Source organism: Camelus dromedarius, chromosome 1 (genome assembly GCF_036321535.1).
Source record: "Camelus dromedarius isolate mCamDro1 chromosome 1, mCamDro1.pat, whole genome shotgun sequence".
NCBI classification, from domain to species: Eukaryota; Metazoa; Chordata; class Mammalia; order Artiodactyla; family Camelidae; genus Camelus; species Camelus dromedarius.
The window spans coordinates 69,183,625-69,207,726 of NC_087436.1; the positions used below are offsets into that span (position 1 = coordinate 69,183,625).

The 24,102-nt window shown below is 37.7% G+C and overlaps 1 protein-coding gene across 1 annotated transcript; it reads right to left on the bottom strand.

Annotated features, from left to right (window-relative positions):
- Window positions 1-4,621: 4,621 nt before the first annotated feature.
- LOC105101503 (UDP-glucuronosyltransferase 2B31) lies at window positions 4,622-21,479 on the bottom strand. Its single transcript, XM_031469874.2, has 6 exons — window positions 20,734-21,479; window positions 19,995-20,143; window positions 13,004-13,135; window positions 10,988-11,075; window positions 9,673-9,892; window positions 4,622-7,700 (listed from the first exon to the last, which is right to left on the bottom strand). Exons 1-6 carry the CDS (start codon window positions 21,452-21,454, stop codon window positions 7,421-7,423), a joined length of 1,590 nt encoding a protein of 529 aa, XP_031325734.1. The 5' UTR covers window positions 21,455-21,479; the 3' UTR covers window positions 4,622-7,420.
- Between the last annotated feature and the right edge of the window lie 2,623 nt (window positions 21,480-24,102).

The following is a 24,102-nucleotide window of genomic DNA, read 5'->3' on the forward strand; positions in this document are numbered from 1 at the left end:
TTGGCACTGGGACCAAACAGGAGAGGGCCCAAGAGACGTAGGCTCTTTCTTGGGGGCCGGTGTCCCGTAGGGCCTCGGCTGAGTTGAACCTGGCAGGGAGTGGGCAATAGTGGCTGCCATGTATTTAGCCTGCTGCTTGTCTCTTTCTTTGTCCTTTTTGCCTGTTCAGCCCACGATATTTCCTCCCAGTTGTTGAAAACCTTAAAGACTGTCTAGTAGGACAGGAAAAGGAGTTTGTGGTCCCTGTTCAAGCCACTGAAGTTTATGTATAATGTCGGGTGTGACTTGGCTAATGAAATGGACTGCAAGAATGGAAGGTCCTCTGTGTTTTCTGGGTCAAGATTTGTATATTTTGTCATTGCCTCTGCCAACTAGGAATGAAAAAGGGCTGGATTTTCATCTGGTCCCTAGGTAATTTCCCTCAGTCTGGTATAATTAACAGGCTTAAAAGTGACCTTCTTCATCCTTTCTATTAAACAAATAATCATGTGATTATGGTATTCCCTCCTGGTGTTCCTCTCTTGATAAGACCACTGGGGATCTGAGTCAGGGACTGCTTCCTTCCCAGACCTAGATGAACCTCTAGATCTAGGATTTTGGGTGGCGTGAGCATGGACCTTGTCAGCCCAGCTCTGAGCCGAGGACCAAATGTGAGTTTTTTCTTCATGTGTAACAGGTGGTGAAAATAACAAATATGTCCTGCCAGGTCAGATCAAAGGCTGTGGTGAGGGCCTGAAATTCCTGTATGAAGTGAGAAGGGTTCTGGCTAAAAGAGCCTAATTTGTATTTGTGGGAGACTTGGCAGAGGGAAAGGGACGTGGACCTGAATCGTGCCCACTTTGCCATTAGCAACCTCAAGAAAGGGTAACAGATTCCCTTGCTTTGAGGCTTCTGGAATAGTAGTCTTAACTGGGGATGCTGGTCCTGTTGTGTCAAAAATAACACCTGCTCTAGTATGTGGTGGGGAGAAGGGATTCTAATAGCAAGGAGGGATCGGGGAGGAGAAATAAGAATCTGAAGAAGTCCCTGAGTTAGAGGCCATTGGATGCAATGAAGGGTACAGAGAAGGGAACTGATTATTGTTAGGAACCTGGGAAAGTAAAGGGTCATCTAGAATATCTGGTTGCTGTTAGATGCTGGTGAGCCAGAGGGTGGCGATGCCTCTAAGTATTGGGAAAGAGACATGCAGCAATTTTTACAGAGATCTGAATCTTGGGAGATGGCCATAAAGGCATGAACATAGGGGACCTAAGACTGTTTGTTCAACTTGTGACAGAAGAGATCAAACTGATAGATGGTGTTATAGTTTAGAGTCCTATGAAGGGGCCAAGTCTCCTGATCTGGGAGTTGGTACTATGGCCAGGTGGTAGAGAGAAAGACAAGACATCTTTTCTTTAATGTCTGGGGATCAAACTTATGGCAGTTCTTTAAAATGCAGCCCAAAGGTGAGTCCTGGGGGATTGAGAAGACCTGCCCTATAGTGATTAGAGGAGGAGAAAAGAAAACACCCACAAAGGGACTGTCAAACCCGTAATCTGGGGCATCACATCAGAAAAGAGAAGCCTGTAGCACTAGGGGCCTACGGAAATGTTAGAAACAGAAGAAAGGACAGGGAGACTCACCAAATTGAGGCTTCTGTCTGGCACATGATGGTCAAAGACAGGAGGCTTAGCCAATCTGCAGGTATGATCCACAAAAAGCGGAGAGAAGACAGAGGTGCACCAAATGGGTCAGGCCCGAGAACTAAGAAGTGTTTCGATAGCCAAGGCCAGAACAAGGGAAAGGTGGAGGGAAGGGAGTAAGAAGAGAGGGAAGATGAAGTGGGTATTGGGCCAGATGGTGTGCTGCCTATGAGGGGGCTCCAAGTGCTGTGACACACTGAGTCATCCCCACCTTGTATGGGTCTGGGGCCAACCAGGAGACAGGGTCCTGGGTGTCTCAAGGCACTGGATGACTAGTCCTTATGTGTGCCTTCTCCAATGAGAGAGTCCTTTCTGACCCAGGGATGGAGTATGGAGTGAGATTTGCATTCGCCTTGGGGGCTAAACATCCAGTCCCATTTGTTAGACTGCATTTCAGGGCTTGCTGAGAGTAGCCCAGCCAGAGCCCACCAGTCACTGGTGAGACTTTGGGGAAGTCCCGAACTCTAGGAAAAGGCAGGAGAGTAAGAGAGAGAACAAAGCAGAGAGAGAGAGGGAAGGAGTATCCCTGCCTAGAGAACAAAGCCTGCAGGGAAGCCTTTCCTGACAATGGGACGTCCTAAATGTTCTCCAACCCTCCGCACTCCCAAGGGAGTCTGGCGCAGAGAAATGCCTAGGAGCTTCTGATCAATCCAGGGAGAGCCCCAGTAGGAAGAAGGGAGAAGAGAGATATCCCGTCTCTGTACAGGCCACCAAAATGTTGTGGAATCCGGTGGGACAGTGAGCAGGTGGTGTAAGAATTTACAAGAGACAAAGGAGGAGAATAGTAAAGGAGTTTATTTGGTACGCTGCCACAGACAGCAGTGGGCCAGACAGACGAGAGGTGCCTGTGTGTGCCCTGATGGTGAAAGCTTAGGGTCCTTTATGGGGAGGGGTTGGTGAACACAATGGGTTGGGGGCTGTGTAATCAGCTCATGCACAAGTTTCTGATTGGTTGTAGATGAAGTGAGGAAGTTAGGGTCCATGAAGGGGCAGTGGGATTTATGACTCTGAAAAGGATATGTGGGTCAAAACAAACCAGCCCGAGCTATTGTGAGAGTAGCCCATTTCCTAAGGCTATTAATGCTGCTAGGCAAACACAAGTCAGGAAAGAATGTACTTTAACTTTTGAGGGATTGCAGGCGGACACCTGGGAGCCTAGGAATGGGGGTTGTTGGAAGTTGAAGGGTGCCAATTGGCCTCACAGTCCTGACTCCTGCAGTCTGCATGTCCTCATGATTGATCAACCTGACCTCGAATTTCTGATTAACTTCTACCAGTTTATTTGACTTCATGGATATTATTTCTTTGCCAGTCACTCTCAGCCACTGTCATCCATGGCTCTGGAATTCTAGATTTTTTTATAAATGACAAATTGACTTTTTGTAATTTCTCTAAACCAAAGAAGAGTCAGTAGAAAAATTCCACAATGGAAAAGGAGTGCAGTACATGAAAAAAAAAAAAAAAAGAACCTGGAATGGACAAAAAAACAGAAACAGACATATAAAAAGGTGACCATTCATATTCATAATTAGAGATTTGCCAGTTAAATCAATGAAATACTTTATTTCCATATATTTTGGATTATTAGATTTAATATTCACCATGGACCAGGCACCAAATAACTGGCACTCTAGTGCTGCTTTGATGGATGTCTGAACAGACTGGTTGGTGATGGGTGCAGAGATAAAAGCTACACGTGGGCCTGTTGGAGAGGAAAACTTTTTCCTTCTCTCCTTGGTTCATTGGCTGACTTAATACTTAAATTGCCATAAAACAAATTAACAAGGGAAAAGTTAGTTTTGTACTTATGAGATCCTGTAAAAATATGAGATTCAAAGAAGTGACCAAAGCATGCAGCTTTTATACCTTTTAGACAAAGAAGCAATACATTTGTGAAGAGTTGACAAGATAAAGGGGTTTGGGCTTGAGGTACTGTCTGGTCAGGACACTCAAGGTGACTTTTCTCTTGCTCTCTGTACATTCCCTGCTCAAGCAGCGCCTGTTTCACCTATACCCTACTCACCTGACTGACCTGCCTACATACTTGCGCCAGACCCCAGCTAATGATTGGTCTAACTCAAGCCACCCTGATAGCTTATGAAAGAGGTGATGAGGGGTGTGCCCCTCTGTTGATTTTCCTGGTAACCAGTGAGCGAACCTTTGTAACTGGTAACCTTCTCCTGCCCCCCTGAGCAAAGACTGTGTCCGTGTCCTGCTCTCTGTCTGCTGCACACAGTAGGGTGTCACTCCAGGACCTTGCTTCCAACATGTTAAGATCCCCCTATCCATTGAGCCATTGATATCTCTGTCGCCAACTGCGAGCTCTTTCTTCAGTCTTGAGGTTGGGCAAATACAGGCCTTGCAGGCCTGCATAGTGCAGCCCAACAGATTGCAAATTCATGAAGTAACAAAGTTTGTTTATACAGCCTTCTCAGCCCAGAGTTCCCTCTCTCTCTGTTGATAAGGATGGCTTCTACTCTCCTGGTATAGGGAGGGCAGCTGCACATGGGAGTTTGATATCTTGCTTTTAGGGCAATAATGGAGGCTCAGAATATCCTTGCACCAGCTGTTTGTTAAGTAACTTTAATAAAAAGTCATATGTCAAAGTGGCATATTTTGGAGTGGCACATTATATACGCCTTCAGGAGTAACAGAATGGATGACCCTAACCAAGACTGAGCTAGCTATTACGTAAGGCAAGAGTCCAGCCTGCTAGTATGTCTATTCCATTATACATTTGGAGATCAGAAAAGTGGCCAACAGCGGGGCTGCCGACCCAGAGGAGCCTACTCTTAAGTTCCCCTTTGTCAGCTCTATCTGTCTCCACTTTCACAAACTTCATTTTAAAAGAAAGCCATGCCTCTTATTCACCTGAATTTTACCATGATGCAGTAAGGATGCAAAAACGTAAGGGATGCTAACAAATGAGACATTTGAAATATTGTCTGCTTTACCAGTTTTCAGTTTATTGTGTCTCAGCTCCAAATTCGGCTTTGCGATACAGACATATCTTGTTTCACCGTGCTTTGCTTTATTGCGCTTTACAGGTATTGTGTTTTTTGACAAATTGAGGGTTTGTATGTAGTTAGCTACTTCACTTCTGTGAATTTGTTGTTCGTATCCTTCATTCATTTTCACGTTGGACTTGTTTATTTTCATTGGAGATTTGTAGTAGTTCTCACTGTACAATGACTACCAATCCTTTTTTAGTTACATATGTTGCAGGATAGATTAGAGAAAAATGATTTAAGACTATATGCATGATTTAACAATATTATCTATATGGCACCATATTAGTTCTATTTTTCTTTAAAAATGTGTCAGTTTTGTACAGGGTTTGTATGGAAACTTCTGTGGTAAATTTTTCCTGTAATTGCCCAAGCATCCATAGTTTAATTTGTTTTAAAATAAATTATGTCTCAGGCTGGAGAATATTTGTCATATGATTTCAGTGTTTTTTTTCTTTAACTTTATTTGTGTATTTATTTTACAATAGATTTTTAAAATTGAAGTACAGTTGATGTACAATGTTATGTTACAGGTATACAATATAGTGGTTCACAACTTTTAAAAGTTGTATTCTAGTTATTATAAAATATTGGCTATATTCCCCATGTTGTACAATACATCCTTATAGCTTATTTTATACCTGATAGTTTGTACCTCTTAATCCTTCACCTCTATCTTTTCCCACCCCCTACCCTCTCCCCACTGGTAACCACTAGTTCCTTCTCTACATCTGTGAGTCTGTTTCTTTTCTGTTATATTCACTAGTTTGTTGTATTTTTTTAGATTCCACATGTATGTGGTATCTTACAGTATTTGTTTTTCTCTGTCTGACTTATTTCACTTAGTATAATGCCCTCCAAGTTCATCCATGCTGGACACCAGAAGCTAATACAACTTTTTAAATCAACTGTACTTCAATTAAAAAAGCAAACAACCCATTTAAAATATGGGCAGAAGAATTGAACAGACATTTTTCCAAAAGAGGAAATGCAGATGGCCAACAGGAGCATGAAACATCACCAGTATCAGGGAAATGCAAATCAAAATCACAGTGAGACACCATCTTACATCTGTCAGAATGGCCACCGTCAAAAAGCACACAAATAACAAATATTGGCAAGGATGTGGAGAAAAGAGAATCCCTGTCCACTGTGGGTGGGAATGTAAAGCGGTGCAGCCACCATGGAAAACAATATAGAGGTTTCTCAAAAACCCAAAACAGAACCACCATATGGCCCAGCAATTCCACTCCTGGGCATAGACCTGAGAAAAATGAAAACATTAATTCAAAAAGATGCATACTCCTCACTATAAACAGCAGTATTTTTTATAATTGCCAAGACATGGAAGCATCCTAAGTGCACATCAATAGATGAATGGATAAAGAAGATGTAGCATATATACACAATGGAATACAATTTATTGAGTGGTGGTTTTGACCAATAAGACAAGTATGCATTTCATCTCCTGGACCACTTTGATATAAAGTCCTTTCAGGACACGCAGTTTTCAAGAGTGCCTTCAGATTGCTTTCATTTGATTTACCAGTTTTCCATAAAATGTATGTAATTTCTGTATCCTGCTCATTGTTCCTGATTATGTCAGTCATGGTGGGCCTAGGTTTAAAGAAAATGATGTCTGTATTATTTTTTTGTCATGATGACATATTGAATGTTTATGGGAGGGATGGGGCAATAGGCTAATGAGGAAAGAGGCAAAAGATTGACACACGATCTAAAATGTGGTACCATAGAATAAAAGCCATTATTTCAGTGTGTGTTCAATGAACACATTAAATTTCATACCATATCTGCAAGTAGGTAAGTGATGCTGTGTCTTGTTTTGTAAGAATATATACAGATATAGATATAGATAGCACATATAGATATATTCAGGTATATTTGGAGAGAATGAAAATTCAGTAAGTCCCTTTAGAGTACAAGTTAAATATTTTCTTACAGTAGAAAACTTAAATCTTATTACCAGAGGCTGAGTGAATATGGGAGTAAAAGAGATCAGGTGAATATTTTTAAAGTTAAGGAGAAAAAGAAAACTCAGTCATATATCAAGGCTTTTCACAAATAGCTCAGTTTTATAATAGGAAGCAGGTAGCAGTTGCTGTATTCCTAATTCCACAGACATTTTACTGGGACATGACTTAACCTGCATAAATGTAAATGACTTGCCATGGCTTTAGGTAAGAAGTGATTCTGAGGCTGGATGCACAGTAAAAACCAAGAAGTGTTAGTGGTCTCGCAAATGAAATGGAAGGGTGAATCTTTTTCACAATTCCAATTATTGAACACTTCTGTAGTAAGATAAAAGTATAAAATTCTACAATAAAATAAAGTTAAAATTTTCAGAATATCCTCAAATATAATATGGAAAATATAGACTTTGTATTTTATTGTGTATATGCACACCCTGTGAAACACAGTTAAACTCAATTTCTTTTTAGTAAAATTTTGAATTAAAATGATAAATTTCAATATATACCCTTATAGTTTTATTTTTTTTTAATATCTCATTAGCTTTTCTCTTGGCATGACGTATTTCTAACTCTTAAGCAGGAAGAAAATCCCTTGAAAGCAAATTTTGATCTTTGATGCTAAATTGTGAAAAGTCCTTTTGTCACAGGAGGACAGGAACCTCATCATAACTCCTTCTTGCTGGAATCAACTGAAACAGATCCATGTATGGGGTGTTCCTGCTTCAGGCCTCAGATAAAGCTACTCCCTTTTTTCCTTCTTTCCTGGTATAGGAAATTTCTTGCAGCAAAACAGACAACATTTTGTGATGACAAAGAGAGCAACTGCCACACAGACCAGCAGGAACCCAGTCACATCCAGAGAGTGGTACTGGCACCAGGTGAGGTCGTGAGCGGCTGGCCGCAGGTGCTTGGCTCCTTTGTGGCGCATGACAAACTCGATCCAGAAGACTGCTCGGTCCAGGGGCTTTATAGGTTGATCGTGTTGAATGGTTGATAACCTCATAGCATTCTGTTTGTAGCTGAAGGAAAAGCAAATAGACATCAATTTTTACAATAAACTAAGAAAGATACATATGTGGAATCTTCATGCATATGGTAAAAATGAGTGCCACATCAAGTGGAAGAAAAATAGATTATTTTTCTCAGAGATGATTATAGAGATCTTAGCTTATGTGCTAGAATTTGTTGAATGCATAGAATTTCAAGCTATGGAGAAAAGAGAGAAAATAGGATAGGACAGGTATTTGTAGCCAAAAGAATGGAATGAATTAGGTCCTGATGTGAAAAAAAAAAAGAACAATAGAAAAGATGTACATGATTTGACTGTTCAAAGTTTGTACTGTCTAGTAAGGAATTGTTAATAGACCTGTTGGACAAGTTTTAAAATACTATCATAATGCAGAGATAGGAGGAAAATCCATATTGAGATTCAGAGACATGTCCAGCTGGGGCTGGTGAGCAGTTGGTATTGAGCATTAACTGGTATTTATCTTCTATTAGTGAAGTGGTGGTTAAAAGTTGGAAGTGATTGCCTTGTTTTGAATCTGACTCTGACATTTGCCTTGATGCCTGCTTTATTATTCTTCTTTCCTCAGTTTTTCACTGATAAATAGGATGGATAGGAATGGTATCTGATCTGATTATTTGGAGGAATAATATATCGATTCTTAAGTATTCCTGGCATACAGTAGACTCTTAGTAAACGTTTGCTAGTATTGGTGGTGTTTTTCTTGTGAGTGATTTTAGAATCTGGCGAGTGCTCAACATTTCACTTTCTGGCATTGCAGTTGCATTTGTTTCTAGTGTTGGAATGACTATGGACTAACAGACAAGGAGGAAGGGAGGAATAAAGAGATATGGCTCACAAACTCTAAATCACAAAGTGCAGTAGCATGGCACTGAAACAATAACAAGGAGGTAAAATCTCTTTGTGTTCTGTATAAAGCACAGGAGGAGCCTTGGGTTTTTCAGAGGAGACACTTATGTGACATTTTTGTAATGCAATAGGGAAACACTACTATGAAGAAGGTACTTAATATATGCAAAGGACTTAATACAATGTGTAGCATATAGCAAACATTCTGTATCTAGCAGCTAATAAATTATCTTCATTTTTGATACCAGCTTTACATTATTAAAAATCGAAAGTGGTATAAGTATTCCACAGGGTTGCAATTTTACATTAAACAGTTACTACAAATTTTGGCTGTATTCCCATTGTTGCTCATAACATATTTGAGCGCATATTGCATCCAAAGTTTGTATCTCCTAGTCCACCACCCTTATGTTTCCCCTCCCACTTCACTGGTGTTGTGTAGCTTTTTTTCTGCATCTGAAAGTCTGCTAATATTTTGATCTCATCCCTGATAAAAGGAAACAACTAAATCTTTCTAATTTACCCAATAATGACTACTTAGATACTACTTATGAATGTAGGTATATTCTTAGTTTTTTTGGTTTTACTTGTTTTTGTCTATTTATAAGACATATGTTGGTATATTTCTGTTTCAAAGAGATAATATTTGGTTTCCAAATCATTTGAGGATTTTTATGAATTTTGATATTATTATTAATATTATCATAACTATTGTATGTATTTTCTCCCTTTTGTTTCATAATGACTTTATAAAGAAAACATTTTGAGAATGTGTTGGTAATAATAGCAATGGGAGAATAATGCAAAGGGAGAAAATATTTACATATAAATCCTCTTAATCCTTATGTTACCATTTCAGTGACTCTTTTCATTCTAATGATTAGCTCTTTCAAAATTTCTCCATTTTCCTTAAACCTCTGAAGAAGCTATCCACTAAAACCACTGAAACAAACTTTATGTGACACTCCCAGTAGGCTATTGTAGACTATTCAAAGCCCTGTGCAACTCTTACTCTTCATTGTGTTTATGAGAAGATACATTGCTACCTCCCTGGCCTCCCTATGAGAACTTCTCTAGACAGAGTATGTAGTAGAAAAATATACATGTATACTCACGAAGGATTATTAATGACTTGGTTCAATGCATTGAGCAAATCTGTTGTTGACATTTTACTGAAGTCCAGCCTGACAGCTGCCCCCTTGACTGTCATGCGAGCGATGTTATCGGGTTGGTCAGCAAACAAAGGAATGCCCACCATAGGGATCCCGTGGTAGATGGCCTCATAAATGCCGTTGGTTCCACCATGAGTTATAAAAGCTTTGGTTTTTGGATGACCTAGGATTGAGTGAATTTCAGTAAAATGATTAATTAATGTTAGAAATCAAATGAGAACTGGCCATTACAAGGCAGTGAAAGAAGCAGTGTCCTTTCGATAACAGATGATTATACACATGAAACTGCATTTCAACTGCTTTCAGAACTCAGATCAGGAAGCCACTCAGTCTGCTGGAGAGGGAAGTGAAGCCTTCATGAAAGGAGTGCTGTGTGAGTTGAATTCACAAATGTACTCCAGATTGTCAGGTGAACAAATGGAAAGAACATTCTGGGTAAAAGAAACCACATGAGCAATTAAGGGTGAGAATATGTCAAAAATATAGTCTCTTAAGGAAATAGACATTTAGTCTGATAGGAAGGGTGTCAAGGCAACAGGAAAGATAACGGTCGTGACACTGAGACCAGAGGAAGGAAAAGCTGCATTTTATCATGAAATGTGTTACGGCTTCATGAAAACAATTCTGAAGTATTTTCCTATAGAACATGGGGAGTCACTGGTAATAAAAAGGAGCTGCTGTATTTCAGGGGCATTTAAAATACCCATAAGATGGGAAAAGAGAGATGTATGGAGAGAATTTAGAGGCAAAGCGATAATCCAGGATGTTCTTGATAATTTTACTTAGAGAAATAATTACAACCAATATAAAGATTCTGTCCATAATAGATGTGACTCTTTAATAAAAAGCCACCTGTTACACAGAGAACAAATTTACTGATACCTGGGGTAAAGGGGGGTGGAAAGGGATAAGTAAAGAATTGGAAATTTGCACCTCTTGGAGAGTGATCTAAATGTTGGCCATCTTGATTGTGTTGGAGGTTTTATTGGTGTATACCTCTATCAAAATTCATCAAATTGTACATCCGAAAAACATGTAGTTTACTGTACAGGAGTCGTACCATAATAAGGGTGTTAAAAAAAAGCCGACCTTTATATTTTATTTGTTTTCCCCTAGGACAGGAAAGAACAATGAAGATTCAGAGTGTTCCTTTTGCATGCTTGAGTAATAAGTGCTGAGTAAGTTGGTTTCTTGTCCCAGTGCTCTCACTCCCTCAGCTGTTACTCTTGTTTCCAGCATTTGTTCTCCCAGGTCTCACCAAGAAGGTCGTTCTGGGGGATCCACTTATACAGCCGAGTATTGGGTCCTAAGGTATCTGGTTTCTTGCCGTTGAATCTCCAAAGAACCTGTTAGGGTGAAGTAGATAGCTTATTCATGAGTTGAACTTCAAAGTTATAGCACGTTAGAATTCTAAAGAGATGAAAAGACATCCAGTTAAATGCCTTCCATACGACAGGTCAGGAAATGAGGACAGCAGATCCTAAGTAGGGATGACTAGTAATGCACTGACATCAATAGGAATACCCACATTCTGTGTACTTATTTTTATGTTCAATCAGGTATGGAATGAATCATGACATTTCACACATGATGTTATTGACAAACTTCTCAATGACAAATTCAAGTATTTGGGAAATTGTTAGGTATTCTTGATTCTAGTGAATTAAAACAGTGGCAAATTAGTAATAATCTTCACATTTGTTTTGATTTATTTTATATACTAGCACTCATTTTCAATTTTGGTATCCACTGGTTTATTTCTTTTTCACTCATAAAATGGAGTTTACTTGTATCCAGTCATTAATATAACTTTTTTTTATCAGTTTTATATCTTTTGATTTAGTAAAAGGAAAATGCCTACAGTTAGTCACTTAAGAGAAATATTTCTGCTTATTTATAATTTATTAATGATAAGATAATTAATGCTGCTTAGGAGGTACAACTTCTTTTAGATTACAAATTGTTAAGCGCCTCTTCCAAAAAAAAAGACAATTATTGTTTTTTGATGTAAATCCAGATTATTGCCACTATTAGTAGCTCTGAAAATTTTTAAGTTTAGAAAAGAGGAGCATGTTGGTAATTTACAAGTAACAATAAGGCTGTTGAAAAAGCTCCAAAATAGGGATACTAAAATTTATTCAACTGACCCCGAACACTTCAACAGTGAAGCACAATGCATTGACAGCAGTGGTTAATGTGGTTTTTATACTCAATACCAAAATAAGATACCTATTTTGGACTTCCTAGCAATTCTCATAAGCTGGATTATAATTTAACTGGTGTTTCATTTCTGTTTGCTATGTGAATGAAATGACTAAGTTCTCAACAAAAAATTAGCATAGGTGTTTGTGAGAAGACCACAATATCGGATAGTAAAAAGTAGTTCGTAAATAACAAAAGATCCCAGGTGTATTTTATTTACTAGAGAATAAGTTACTATATAATATGGAGAAGGAGGCAGCAGAATCTTTTCCATGCCAGTCTTCCTTATGTTTGACTCTTGCCCTTCTCCCTCCTCAGTCAGGAAGAGTAACCTGATAGGCTGGAAGCAGAGTTCATTAAGGTCCACACTTTATAATGCATAGGATCCACCTTAAGGGCAGGACCCCATCTCCATCCTTTCTCTTTCATCTTCCTGCTTTAGGCTTTGGCAGGGCTCAGTCACCCAGGGCAGGCTGATGTTTGTCTTTGTCTAAATCATGGTGGCTGGATGGGTGTCTGGAGGCAGCTTGGGGAGCCCTGACCAACCTTTCTCTGAATAGCACCCTGAAAAGCACACTGAATGGGTCTGTTGCAAAATTTAGAGGAAGTGATGGGGCCCAGGATTACCTGGCAAGCACAAACTGCATGGCATATTTCTGACTTTGATCACTGCTGTTCAACATTACTGTGCTAGTACAATTTCTGTTAAAATTTAACTCCTGAGAACTTCTGTATGTGTACTATGTCCTCAGGAATCCTTCAGAGATAAAGGAGCAATGACAAGGCAGAATTTGGTGATTTTTCTACCTGCCCACATACCATTATAATACCAGATTTCACACTGCATCTCTTAAATACATTTATTTGATTACAATGAGAATCCAAAAGTCATTGTCAAAGATACTCTCTGTATTATTGTAGGACCTGCTGTGTATATTTTGATTTTTAAATACTTGAGATACATTGGAGCTATCATAATAATTTACCTTTCTTGCAGAATATGTAATCATACTTTTTACAGAATTTAATAGTCTCATTGTATGGTTGTCCACTATTATGCTGCTTTATCTACCTTTTGTGGAATCTGGGCAAGGGCTGATGCAATCATATTGGCTCTTTCTTCTGTTATGTTAGTGACAATTGACCCCAAAGTAAACACCACAATACCATCTTCTCCTGAGCTCTGGACAAACTCTTCCATTTCCTGTCAAAAAAGAATTTTCTCCATTACAAAAGAGCAACAGTGTAGCAAACATTATTGAAAGATTAATACAAACAGCTGAAGAGAAAAAATCTGTTATAGTCAGGAATTATTACGGTAGTAGCTTTTTGAAAAAAAAAAAAAGGTAAAATATACACAAGATGCAGTTTACCATCTTAGTCATTCCTAAGTCTATAGTTCAGAAATGTTAAGTATATTCGCATTGCGGAACCAATCTGCAGAACTTTTTCATCTGGCAAAACTGGAAGTCTGTGCCCATTAAAAACTCCATTTTCCTCTTTGATCCCAGCCCCTGGGAATCATCATTCTACTCTGTGTTTCTACAAATTTGATTAGTCTAGATACCTCATATACATTGAGTTGTATAGTACTTGTCTTTTTGTGACTGGCTTATGCCCTTCTCCTGAAGTTCATCCATGTTGTGTCATGTGTCAGAATCTCCTTTTAATGACTAAGTAATAACCCAGTGTTTGTGTATTCCATATTTTGTTGTTTGTGTTTTCTGTTCATGTACACCTGAGTTGCTTCAGTTTCTCGTCTCTTGTGAATAGTGCTTTCAAGATTATGGTGAACAAATAGCTATTTGGGATTCTAGGTTCAATTCTTTTGGATACACAGCCAGAAGAGAAATAGCTGGACCGTATGGTAACTCTATTTTATATTTTTTGAGGAAATTCCTCAAAAGTTTTAAATAATGGCTTTTTAAAAATGGACCTCAGGGTTGAAGGAGATGTGTGATTTGAGGTCAGTGTCTTCTATTACATGTACTTGTGCAAATGTGTGTGGGTGTGTGTATAAGCAAAAATGAGATAGAGGCAGTACACAGTAGTGAGGAGGACACACTGGTAAACAGTGTTAGACTCTTCATCAGTCATGTTATTAATTACTAACATAGATCCTAGGAAGGAGGTCACACAGCAGGATCTTAACTCACCTTTAATTCTTTCTTATTATAGTTCTCCTAAATCATTTGTTTATTCCAGGTACTTTTTAGAGAATTATTTTAGATTAGTCATTAGTATTTCATTTCCCTGACTATGATCACTAAGAAAAAGTTAGGATTTGAATGACTTTATCCTTCTCACAGATCTATAATCCTCAAACCTTAACTTAAAGTTACTCAAAAGTTCCCCAAATCTGTCTCTAAATTACTAGTCACTGACATTGAGGAGTCTGGTATTATAGTTTAGAATTTCTGTGAAACAGCCCTGTGTGTCCTATTAATAACCAAGAGATGTACTTGTGTAGTTGCATTTCTGAGTGACCATACTGCTGGGTTTGTTTCCATTGGACACACTCTGCCCTGAAATCATGTTGTATATTTGTTGTCACAGTAGGATGTGCTATGTGTAAGTGGCTGTGAGGGACCCTCATCCTCACCTCACTAAGTCCCTGGGGGAGCACCTGCCCCACAGTGGGAGAGGTACACCAGGCTTTCTGTAGCAGAGATCTGATCACCTATGAGTAGTTCATGTCAAACTAAATGAGGCTCCTGGTGAAGCTGTATTTGATTGGAATTCTTTCAGAATTATTTTGTCTTGTAGTCCTTGAACCTAATTTAAAAAATTTTACTTTCTGCACTAGAATAATTCCACATTGTTCAATATTCTGTATAACAAAAAAAATGCAGAGGAGCAAAATTTTCCTGATTATCTGATGAAACCATATACTCCTCTTTTTGAAATGCCTTTCTTCTTTTTTACATTCATTATTCTTTTCTCTCTGGAAAATTCTGACCCCATCCTTCCATTTAAAATGTATAGTTTATGATCATGATTAATGTCATAAAACATTTTTTATAGAAGTATAGTCAGTTTACAATGCTGTGTTAATTTCTGGTGTACAGCGTTGGTATTAATTTATATATATATGTAATATATATACACACATATATACACACACACATTCCTTTTTATATTCTTTTTCATTATAGATTATTATCAGATATTGACTATAGTTCCCTGTGCTAAAGAATAGAAGCCTATTTTAAAGTTGTTTTCAAAACTGTTTTTAATAGGAACAAGAAAATAGGCAATTTCTTACAAACTTTAACCTTGTAGACTATACCGTGTAGATCATTCTTCAAAAGTATAATTTCATCCTGATGATCAGTTTTGCTATTAATGTCTCTGAACTTCCCTATGACTCTCATGGTGCATCTAGGTAATGTGTGTATTTCCAGTGACTTGTCCCAGCATTTAAGGTTACCTGTGTTCTTTGTTTTTCCCTCATTGGTTTGCTCCCCAAAGCTGCCTCATCTCTCCTGTAGAAGATGCATCCCTATCATATTATTGTAATACATCCTCTATTTAAAAGTTAATCACTGTTGTGGACTGGTTATTCTCATTGTCTGACATCTGTATGAAAATAATATAAGGTCATGACATTAAAGTATTAAAAATACGAAAAATTATTAAATTAAAATAAGATATATTCTACCCTCTGTCTAGGGATATCCTTAGTTTAAAATTTATAAATATTTTTAAATGATGAAATATGTTAGAGGTATAACATTATTTCAGTTGTATAACTTACTGATTTGATACACTTAACAGATTGTAATAGGATTACCATCTTGGTGGTAGGTTGCACCTCTGTCATGTCAGATGATTATCATTTTTCTTTTGCGGTTGGAAAAAATAAGGTCTAGTCTCTTATCAAGTTTGATGATTAGAATATATTGTTATCTATACTCACTATCCTTTACCTTAAATCTCTAGGGCTAATTTACTATGAGATGCAAGTTCATACCCTTAAATAACATCTCTCCTTTTCTCCCACCCTCTAGCCCTTGGTAATCACCATACTGCTTTCAGTTTATATGATTGACTTTTTTAGATTTCACACAGAAGAAGTATAATACAGAATTTTTCTTTCTCTGCATGTTCAAAAAGAGAAACTGATGACAACCTTTAGCTAGACTAAGGAAGGAAGAAAACTCAAATAGATGAAATTCGAAATGAAAGAGAAGACATTACAATTGAGACTCCAGAAATTCACTGGATCATGAGAGATTTCTATAAAGAATTCTATGGCAAGAAAATACATAACCAAGAAGAATGGCTACATTTGTAGAAACAAGAAATCAATAAAGACTGAATCAGAAAGAATTACAAAATCTGAACAGTCAAAATGAGTTAAGATATTGAATCAGTAATTACAAAACTCTGAACACAGAAAACCCCAGCACCAGATCTCTTCACTGATAAATTCTATCAAATATTTAAGGAATACTTAATGCCAGTCCTTGAAAAACTTTTCCAGAAAAAAATTACAGGTGGGAGAGAACACTTCAAAATTGATTCTTCAAAGCCAGTATATGGAGATACCAAGTAGATAAGGACATTGCAAGTAAAGGAAGGTATACGCCAATATCGAGAATGAATATAGATTAAAAAATTCTCAGCACAATGTCTGCTAGCTAAATTCTAGAACACATTAATAGTAATATATACCATGACCCAGTGTAATTTACCTGTAAGATGCAAGGAAATTTCAACATGCTGAAATCAATAAATGAAATACATTGCATTAACAGAATGAAAGATAAAATAAGTTGATCATCTCAATAGCTGTAGGAAGAGAATTTGACAAGATACAAAATCCCTTTAAGATAAAAAACCTGACCATGTTGGGTATATAGAAGGAATATTTTTCAACAAAATAAAGGCCACATATGACAAACCCAAATCTAACATTGTAGTGAATAGTGAAAATTTGAAATATTTTTCTCTAGGATCAGGAAAAGGCAAGGGTTCCCACTCTCACACTTCCAGTCGACGTAGTACTAAAAGTCCCAGCTTAGAGCATCCAGGTAAGATAAAGAAATTAAAGACATCCAAATGAGAAAGGAAGAAGTAAAATTTTCATTTTTTTGCAGATGATACGATTTTTTTGTATGGAAAATCCCAAAGAGTCAACCAAAAGCTTTAACTAATGAACAAATTCTGTAAAGTTGCAGGATATAACATAAATTCAACATACAGAAGTCAGTTGCTTTTCTCTCTATTAATAACGAAATATATGAAAAATTATTTCATTCAACATAGCATGAAAAACAATAAAATAACTGGAAATAATTTTAGCCAATGAAGTGAAAAATCTATACAGTAATAATTACAAGACTTTGTTGAAAGATGTGAAGAAAACACACACAAAAAGAAAGTCATCCAGTGTTCATGGATCAGAAGAATTAATATTGCTACACTATCCACACTACCCAAAGCCAAAGGCCTCACACCTACCAATTCCAAAGTATTACTACAAAGTTGTAGTATTTAACAGTGTGGTACTGCCCTAAAAATAGAGAAATAGATCGACAAATGAAACAGAATACAGAGTCCCGAATTAAATGCCTGCATATATAGTCAACTAATATTCAACAAGGGAGGGAACACCACCCACTGGGGAAATGGTAGTCTCTTCTTTTCTTCTAAGAAAACTGGATAAGCACATGGAAAAAAAATGATGAGACCCCTATTTTAGACCTCTCAAAAAATTAAATCGGAATGGATCAAAGACAAGATCAGGTATCATAATGTTCCTCAGTAATTTTCTGAGAACCTCATAATTAATGGAAAAGTTAGTAGTTTGAAGGAATAATTAACAGAAAAGTTAGTAGTTTGAAAGTTAGTAGTTTGCAGACATTCTCTTGCATTCATCTCTTGTTTTGCAACTTAATAACAACAGCTACTATTACTAATATCATTATATTACTATTCATCTTTCTATTTGTCCTTCTTTCTCTGGTCCTTTCTCTCCTACTAACACTGACTTGCTTGAAAGGAGAATGGGGATATCTTTGAAAAATGGAGTTAGATATAATTTTCACTGATTTTATTTCAGCCTTTGGACGCTGTGACAGTTTACCACTGAATACCAAAACAATTTGTAAACAAATGAGATATTGTGTTTGACAGTTGAAAAAGATATGTTTCATTTTTCCACTAATAAGGAGTAATCAAAAAGGATCTCCTAAGAGATCACAAAATAGTTTGCTAAAGATTGCTTGCTTCCTATTTATATCTTGAATCAATTTAAAACAGCATGTCAATTTAAAACAGATTAGCTTCTTGCTTTCCTTCATAAGGAATAGTATCTTATAAACTGAAGAGAATTTTTGTAATTTGAAACTATGGGTAGTTTTTGTATTTAAGTGGTAGAAATTATTTGGTCGTTACTGTTAGTGTGCAGAATTAATGTGCTTATATACGCAGTGTACATTTTCTGTCTGCTCATTCTGTCAGCAGCTACAATGTTGAGACCCGTGTTCCTTAAGGGAGCTGTACTGAGGTTTTCTGTATGCTTAGTTTAGGCAGAAAACACCTGTTCTAATAGACTAATTTATATCTTTCATGCTGTAAGATGTAAAACTCCAGGATTTTAGATGAGGAATGGTTTAAACGCTGTTGTGGAAGCAAGGAAGTGTTGGATTTGGTGCAGAAGTTGTTGGGGCATTCATTTGTATTTTTGAGGAAGGGTCCCTGGTGAAGAGCCTCAACCCTTATAAAAAGTTTTTAGCTTGTAATCTTGCTCATCTGATTGCCCAAAACATGAAAAAATTCTCAACATTTAAGATTTTTAACTTAAGTGTATTAAATTATATTTTATTTAAATTCAGTTTTTAATAAATTTAGTATATGCTGTTATTAAATTTTTTGATTAAAAATCTTTTAAAATTTGCTTTTCAAGCACTCCATGTGCTATCTTCTCTCTAGGACTTTGCTAGAGCATATAGGTGTATTGGAAAATCAGTTCCTACTCAATTACAATTTAGATCCAGGTGGCTGGCACATGTTGGATTATTGATAGTGTAATAGTAACAAAATAACAATAAAGACAATAGTTAATGTTTATTCTGGATCAGTATGTGCCAGACATTTTGGATGTTTCATGTGTACTAACAACTTTTTTCCCAACTACAACTGTATGAGATTCGTACTGTTATTATGAGTCAGTATGGTCATGTCTGTATGAATATTGTAGTCTAGTTTTCCATCATTGTTGCCTGTATCTCTCAGCAAACCTGTGAAATGGTCTCCCTTTCTACTCTTACCCCTTCATAACCCAACCCAGTGACTACATCCTGTGTTTTTCTTTAAATGTGATTGTACCTCTCCCTTTCTTAACACTCTTAATTTTTTCCCGAATGCCCCTATTAGATGCTTCACACTCCTTAGAATGTCTGTCTCCAGCTTAATTCTCCAGCACCATCTGTCTCTTTACTCAGCCTCTTCCTGTTCAGACTAAACTTGGACTTCTTGGGAACTGTCACTAACTACTCTCCCTGGCTGTCTTTTGTATCTTCCTCCACCCCTGACCTACCCCGTCTGCTTATTCCTGCACATGTTCAGATCTGACCTTAATTATCAAAGAATCAGAGATACTTTCTATGAATTCTGTGAATGTTTCCTTAGCATTGTGGTCTTCCCTTATTATAACACTCTTTACACAATGTTTACGACTTGCCTGTATTCTGTCTTTCCAGTAGACTGTCAGGTGGCAGAAACTGTGTTTATATCATTCCTCTGCATATGAGCACTCACTTCTGGTATAGGCGAGTCCCTTTATAATTATTTTTATGACTGATGCTTTATTATGTGTTGAATAATGAAGGCTGTAATTTAAAATAGTATAAGTCCTCCAGGTGTCCCAATTTATGCTGTAATGGTAATGAATTTCACATACTTGTGCTAGTATAGAAATAAGAGTTTCTAATTGACAAGTCACTTCATCCGGCTTCCCAATTTCTCTGTTGTATAAACCATTGTAAATAAAGACTGCATAAGTATTCCCCTGAAAATGCAAAGTAAGGAAAACAAAATAAATAGGAACATGTTACCATAGGCAAAGGTTTAGCAGGTCTGCAGTGGAGGCCTCCTACAAATTCAAAATTTGGTAGCAATGGGTGAGGGAATTCAAAATCCCAAAAGGTTCGAATGAGCCACATGTCAGCTTTCCCAATTGTCTCAAATAATGTAGTGGGTCTTCCTGAAAGGAAAAAACAAAGACAAAAAGAACAAATGTTCGATCAAATGAGAATATTGCCATGTGTATATATTAAGCAATATTTGAAATGGAGCTTGGAATGATGTAGTCAAAGATGTCTGAAAGTGGCTGTTCTTTGATAAAGCAAATATATTTCTTTGTGACTCTACTATACTATACTATAATGTGGAAACTGAGCTACACAAGTAGAAACAATTTCTAAATGCCACCTAGTTACCTATGCTACAAATATGGGCATAGCTCTTAAGTCTACATTTTTTTAAGAAGACATTTTAGTCACCTTTTTAAAGTTAAAAAAAGTTTAGTAAGATGGATACTTAGTTTCTTGGAGATGTCTTAGGTGCTTCAATTTATGGTTTATGACTCCTGGAGTGTCCTGCGCTAGTAATGGGCCTTACCCCATGAATTAATGTTTCCATAATTATTATGAAATTGATGAAACATTTTATACTTTCATTTTATCATTTCACTTATAAAACCCAAATTTCTGTGATGTTTTATTTATATGATTTCATCTTCAAAGTCATTAGAAAAGTTAGGACTTTATGCCACCAACTGAAAACATGACTTACCTAGTACTTCACTGTAAAACTGATTCCACTTCTTCTCATTAAATGTCTGGAACCAAAAGTCAAAGTAAAGTACGTACATCATATTTTTCACCCTCTCCATGAATGTCATTTGATCACCTAATTCTGACATGATAACCGGTACGTAGGATGGTGGGAGTGGAAGTTTTCCACCATACTTCTCCAGTAAAAAGCCCGGAGAGAAGCGGAGACTGTACACTAATGGGATTTGAAGTATCTCAGCCAGCAGCTCACCACAGGGCCCAATGGCATCTGCAAGAACGACGTCAAACCTTGATTCATGTAGTTTTGTCATAAGTTTCTTGTTCGAAACAAGATCTTTACAGCCTGTGATAAGAATATCAGAAAATTCCAAAAACGTACTTTGCACTGTTGAAAAGTAAGTCCAAAATGAATCTTTTGCAAAATTAATCCATTTTTCAAGCAAATGCTTGAAAATATACTTAAAATTATCTTTAGTTAAAAGTGTTGGAAAAATCTCAAATTTAATAGAAGATTGTGTATTGGGATTAATAAAAATGGAAGCTGAAGATATCAGGACAGTCACCTCATGACCCCTCGTGATAAGTTCATCCAGAATTGTATTCATATTAATCCAATGACTATATTCCACTGGCCACACGAGCACCTTCCCACAACTCCCAGAGCTAAAGTAGCAGTTCAGCTGCAGCAGCAGCAAAAGTGAGAGCCATTTCATGGACATCTTGTTCACATGCAAAACTTTTGAAAATTTCTCTATCCTTTTGCTATTGCTCATGCTTATATCCAAGGAGAAATCAATCAAGAAGTTAAAGTATAACTCCTACACTAAAGAAGTTAAATTATAACTCCTACACCTTAAGTAAACACATTTTATGAGTAGTCAGCAGCCATGGAAATCAAGTGAAAGGGCAAAATGTAGAAAAATCCACGATTGTACAGTTTGTTTTATATTGTGTTGTCAGTGTTAACACCCCTCTAAAAGTCGATGACTTTACAACCTGCAAATCAACTGTATTATGTAAGTAATAAGACTAATGTAAAGCAATAGGAAGTGAGGGGCTCTCGTGTCTGCAGGCTCCTTGACACAAAATTAGAGATACGGTGACATCAGCACAATGGAGGGTTAGGAGGTCCCAACACTTTAAGACCCACAAAAACAACAAAAACAATAAATGAATAACTACAAACTGGTGTTAAGTTATTTCGGGGAAAATGTCTGGACTACAATGAAGCAGCAGCAGAATCCCTGCAGATTACAAAACTGAGGATGGCCACGTAGAAAAGCACAGGAAAGACTTTACCTACCTCGCCTCATGCCCTGGTTCAGAGCAGCCTGTCACAGCAGAGATGCCCTGGAGGCATTTCACCCCCTGGGGAAGAAGAGACCAGGAGGACCCCAGCAAGCCTCTCCACCCTAGGTGTTTGTGGCCTTTGACACAGAGGACTTCCAAGATCTTTACCAACACGGATTCCAGCTGACAGAGCTGCCCAGAGTCCCTGCTTCTGTGTCTTTCCTGAGGCTGGAAATGTAGCTGTGGTGTGACCTGACCCTTGGGGCCCCGTCCCTCCTGTAACCTGCTCTCCCTGATGGAGTTGCCACCGGGCCTTGCCATTTGTGTGACTGGAGCTGCTGCTGTGCACCGAGCCCCAGGTTCCGAGTCAGGGCGGGTTCCTGCCATAAATGTGGCCCTGCTGCTACTGCTTCGGACCTCACCCTGGATTCCTACTTGTGGCTCTGACTGGCCACTCCCTAGGCTGAGCTGCTGCTGCTGTACGCACCTTCCGTGAGTCCTGAGTCAGGGCTTTAAGCTCTCATTGCTGGGGCCGCAGGGCTGCGCTCTGCTCCTCACCCTGGGTCTTCAGCCAGCGCTCTGCCCCACCGTTACCAGGGCCACACCGCTGCTGGTCTGCACCCCACCCCCTGGGTCCTGACAGGGGGCTTTAACAGGCCATCACTGAGAACAGGTGCTGATGCTCTGTGACGCCCCTGGGGCCAGAATTGGAACTTTGACCCAGTACATCTCCGGGCTCTACTGCTATAGGACCATGCCCTCCTGGGCCTCAGCCACTGCTGCAGTCCCCCTCCCCAAATGTATTAACTCTGTGTCTTATGCCTACAGTACAACTGTATGCATGGTTTACCTGCTTGCTTTTTATATTTATTGAGAGAAGAAAGGAGAAGAAATGTACACTTAATACTGTTTTGTATAATTACTTAATTGTCTTCACCCGTGCTCTGGTTTATCCTGGTAAGTAGAACTGCAGTCTGTGTTTACTTTCTTGAGCACGAAGATCTTCCTTCAGTTTTTCCTGTAAGGCAGATTTCCCACCAATGAATTCTATTTTGGTGGAGTGTGGGACAGAGGAATATCTGTATTTTGCTCTCTTTCTTGAAAGCAGTTTTGTTTGATAGAGAATTTTTGGTTGATAGGTTTGTAGCACTTTGAATATGTCATCCCACAGTCATAGAGCTTCCATTGTTTCTGATGTTTTAAAAGCAGTATCTTACTAGAGTTTGATTGTATGGATGAATATTCTCTTAGTGCTTCGAGATTTTCTGTCTTTAGTTTTTGACATTTCACTAGTGTCTGTGTGTGCCTGTGCTCTTTTTCTCTTACTTGGAATTGATTGAACAATTGGGATGTGTAGATCAATTTAGTTCATCATATTTGGTTTGTTTTCAGGAAGTTTTTAAATAATATTTTCTTTGTTCCTCTTTCTTTTGGCACTCCCATTTTGTGTATGTTGGTGTTCTTAATTTTGTGCCAGCATCTCTAAGCCTCTCCAGTTGTTTCATTCTTTTTTCTCTCTCTTATTTGGATTATATTATCTTTTGATCTATTTTCAAGTTTGCAGGTTTTTCATCAACTCCTACAAATTGACTGTTGACCGCCTCTAGTGAATTTTTCATTTCAGATACTGTAATTTTCAACTCCACAATTTCCATTTGTTAGTTTTGTTAAATACAGTTTCTGTTTATAGATGCTCTTAGATGGGATGTTGTTATTATACCTTTCTTCATTAAGCGTGGTTTCCTGATAGTAGGTTGTATGCTTCCAGGGATTTGTCCATTTTTTCTGATTTGTTCAATTTGTTAGAATATCATGACTCACAATAGACTCTTACAATCATTTAAATTTTTTAATTTAATTTCTCATTTTATTTATTTATTTGAAGGTTTTGTCTTCTTGGTAACGTCCTTTGAGTCACTGAACCCACTTACAATAGATAAATTGAAATTTTTCCCTTACAGCCAACCATTTGTTCCTCCCACAGGCAGTTTCTATGGCCTGCTGTTTTTCTCATGTAGGTCACATTTTCCTATTTCTTTTTATGTCTTGTGAAATTTTTCTTAAAGACAGTAACATT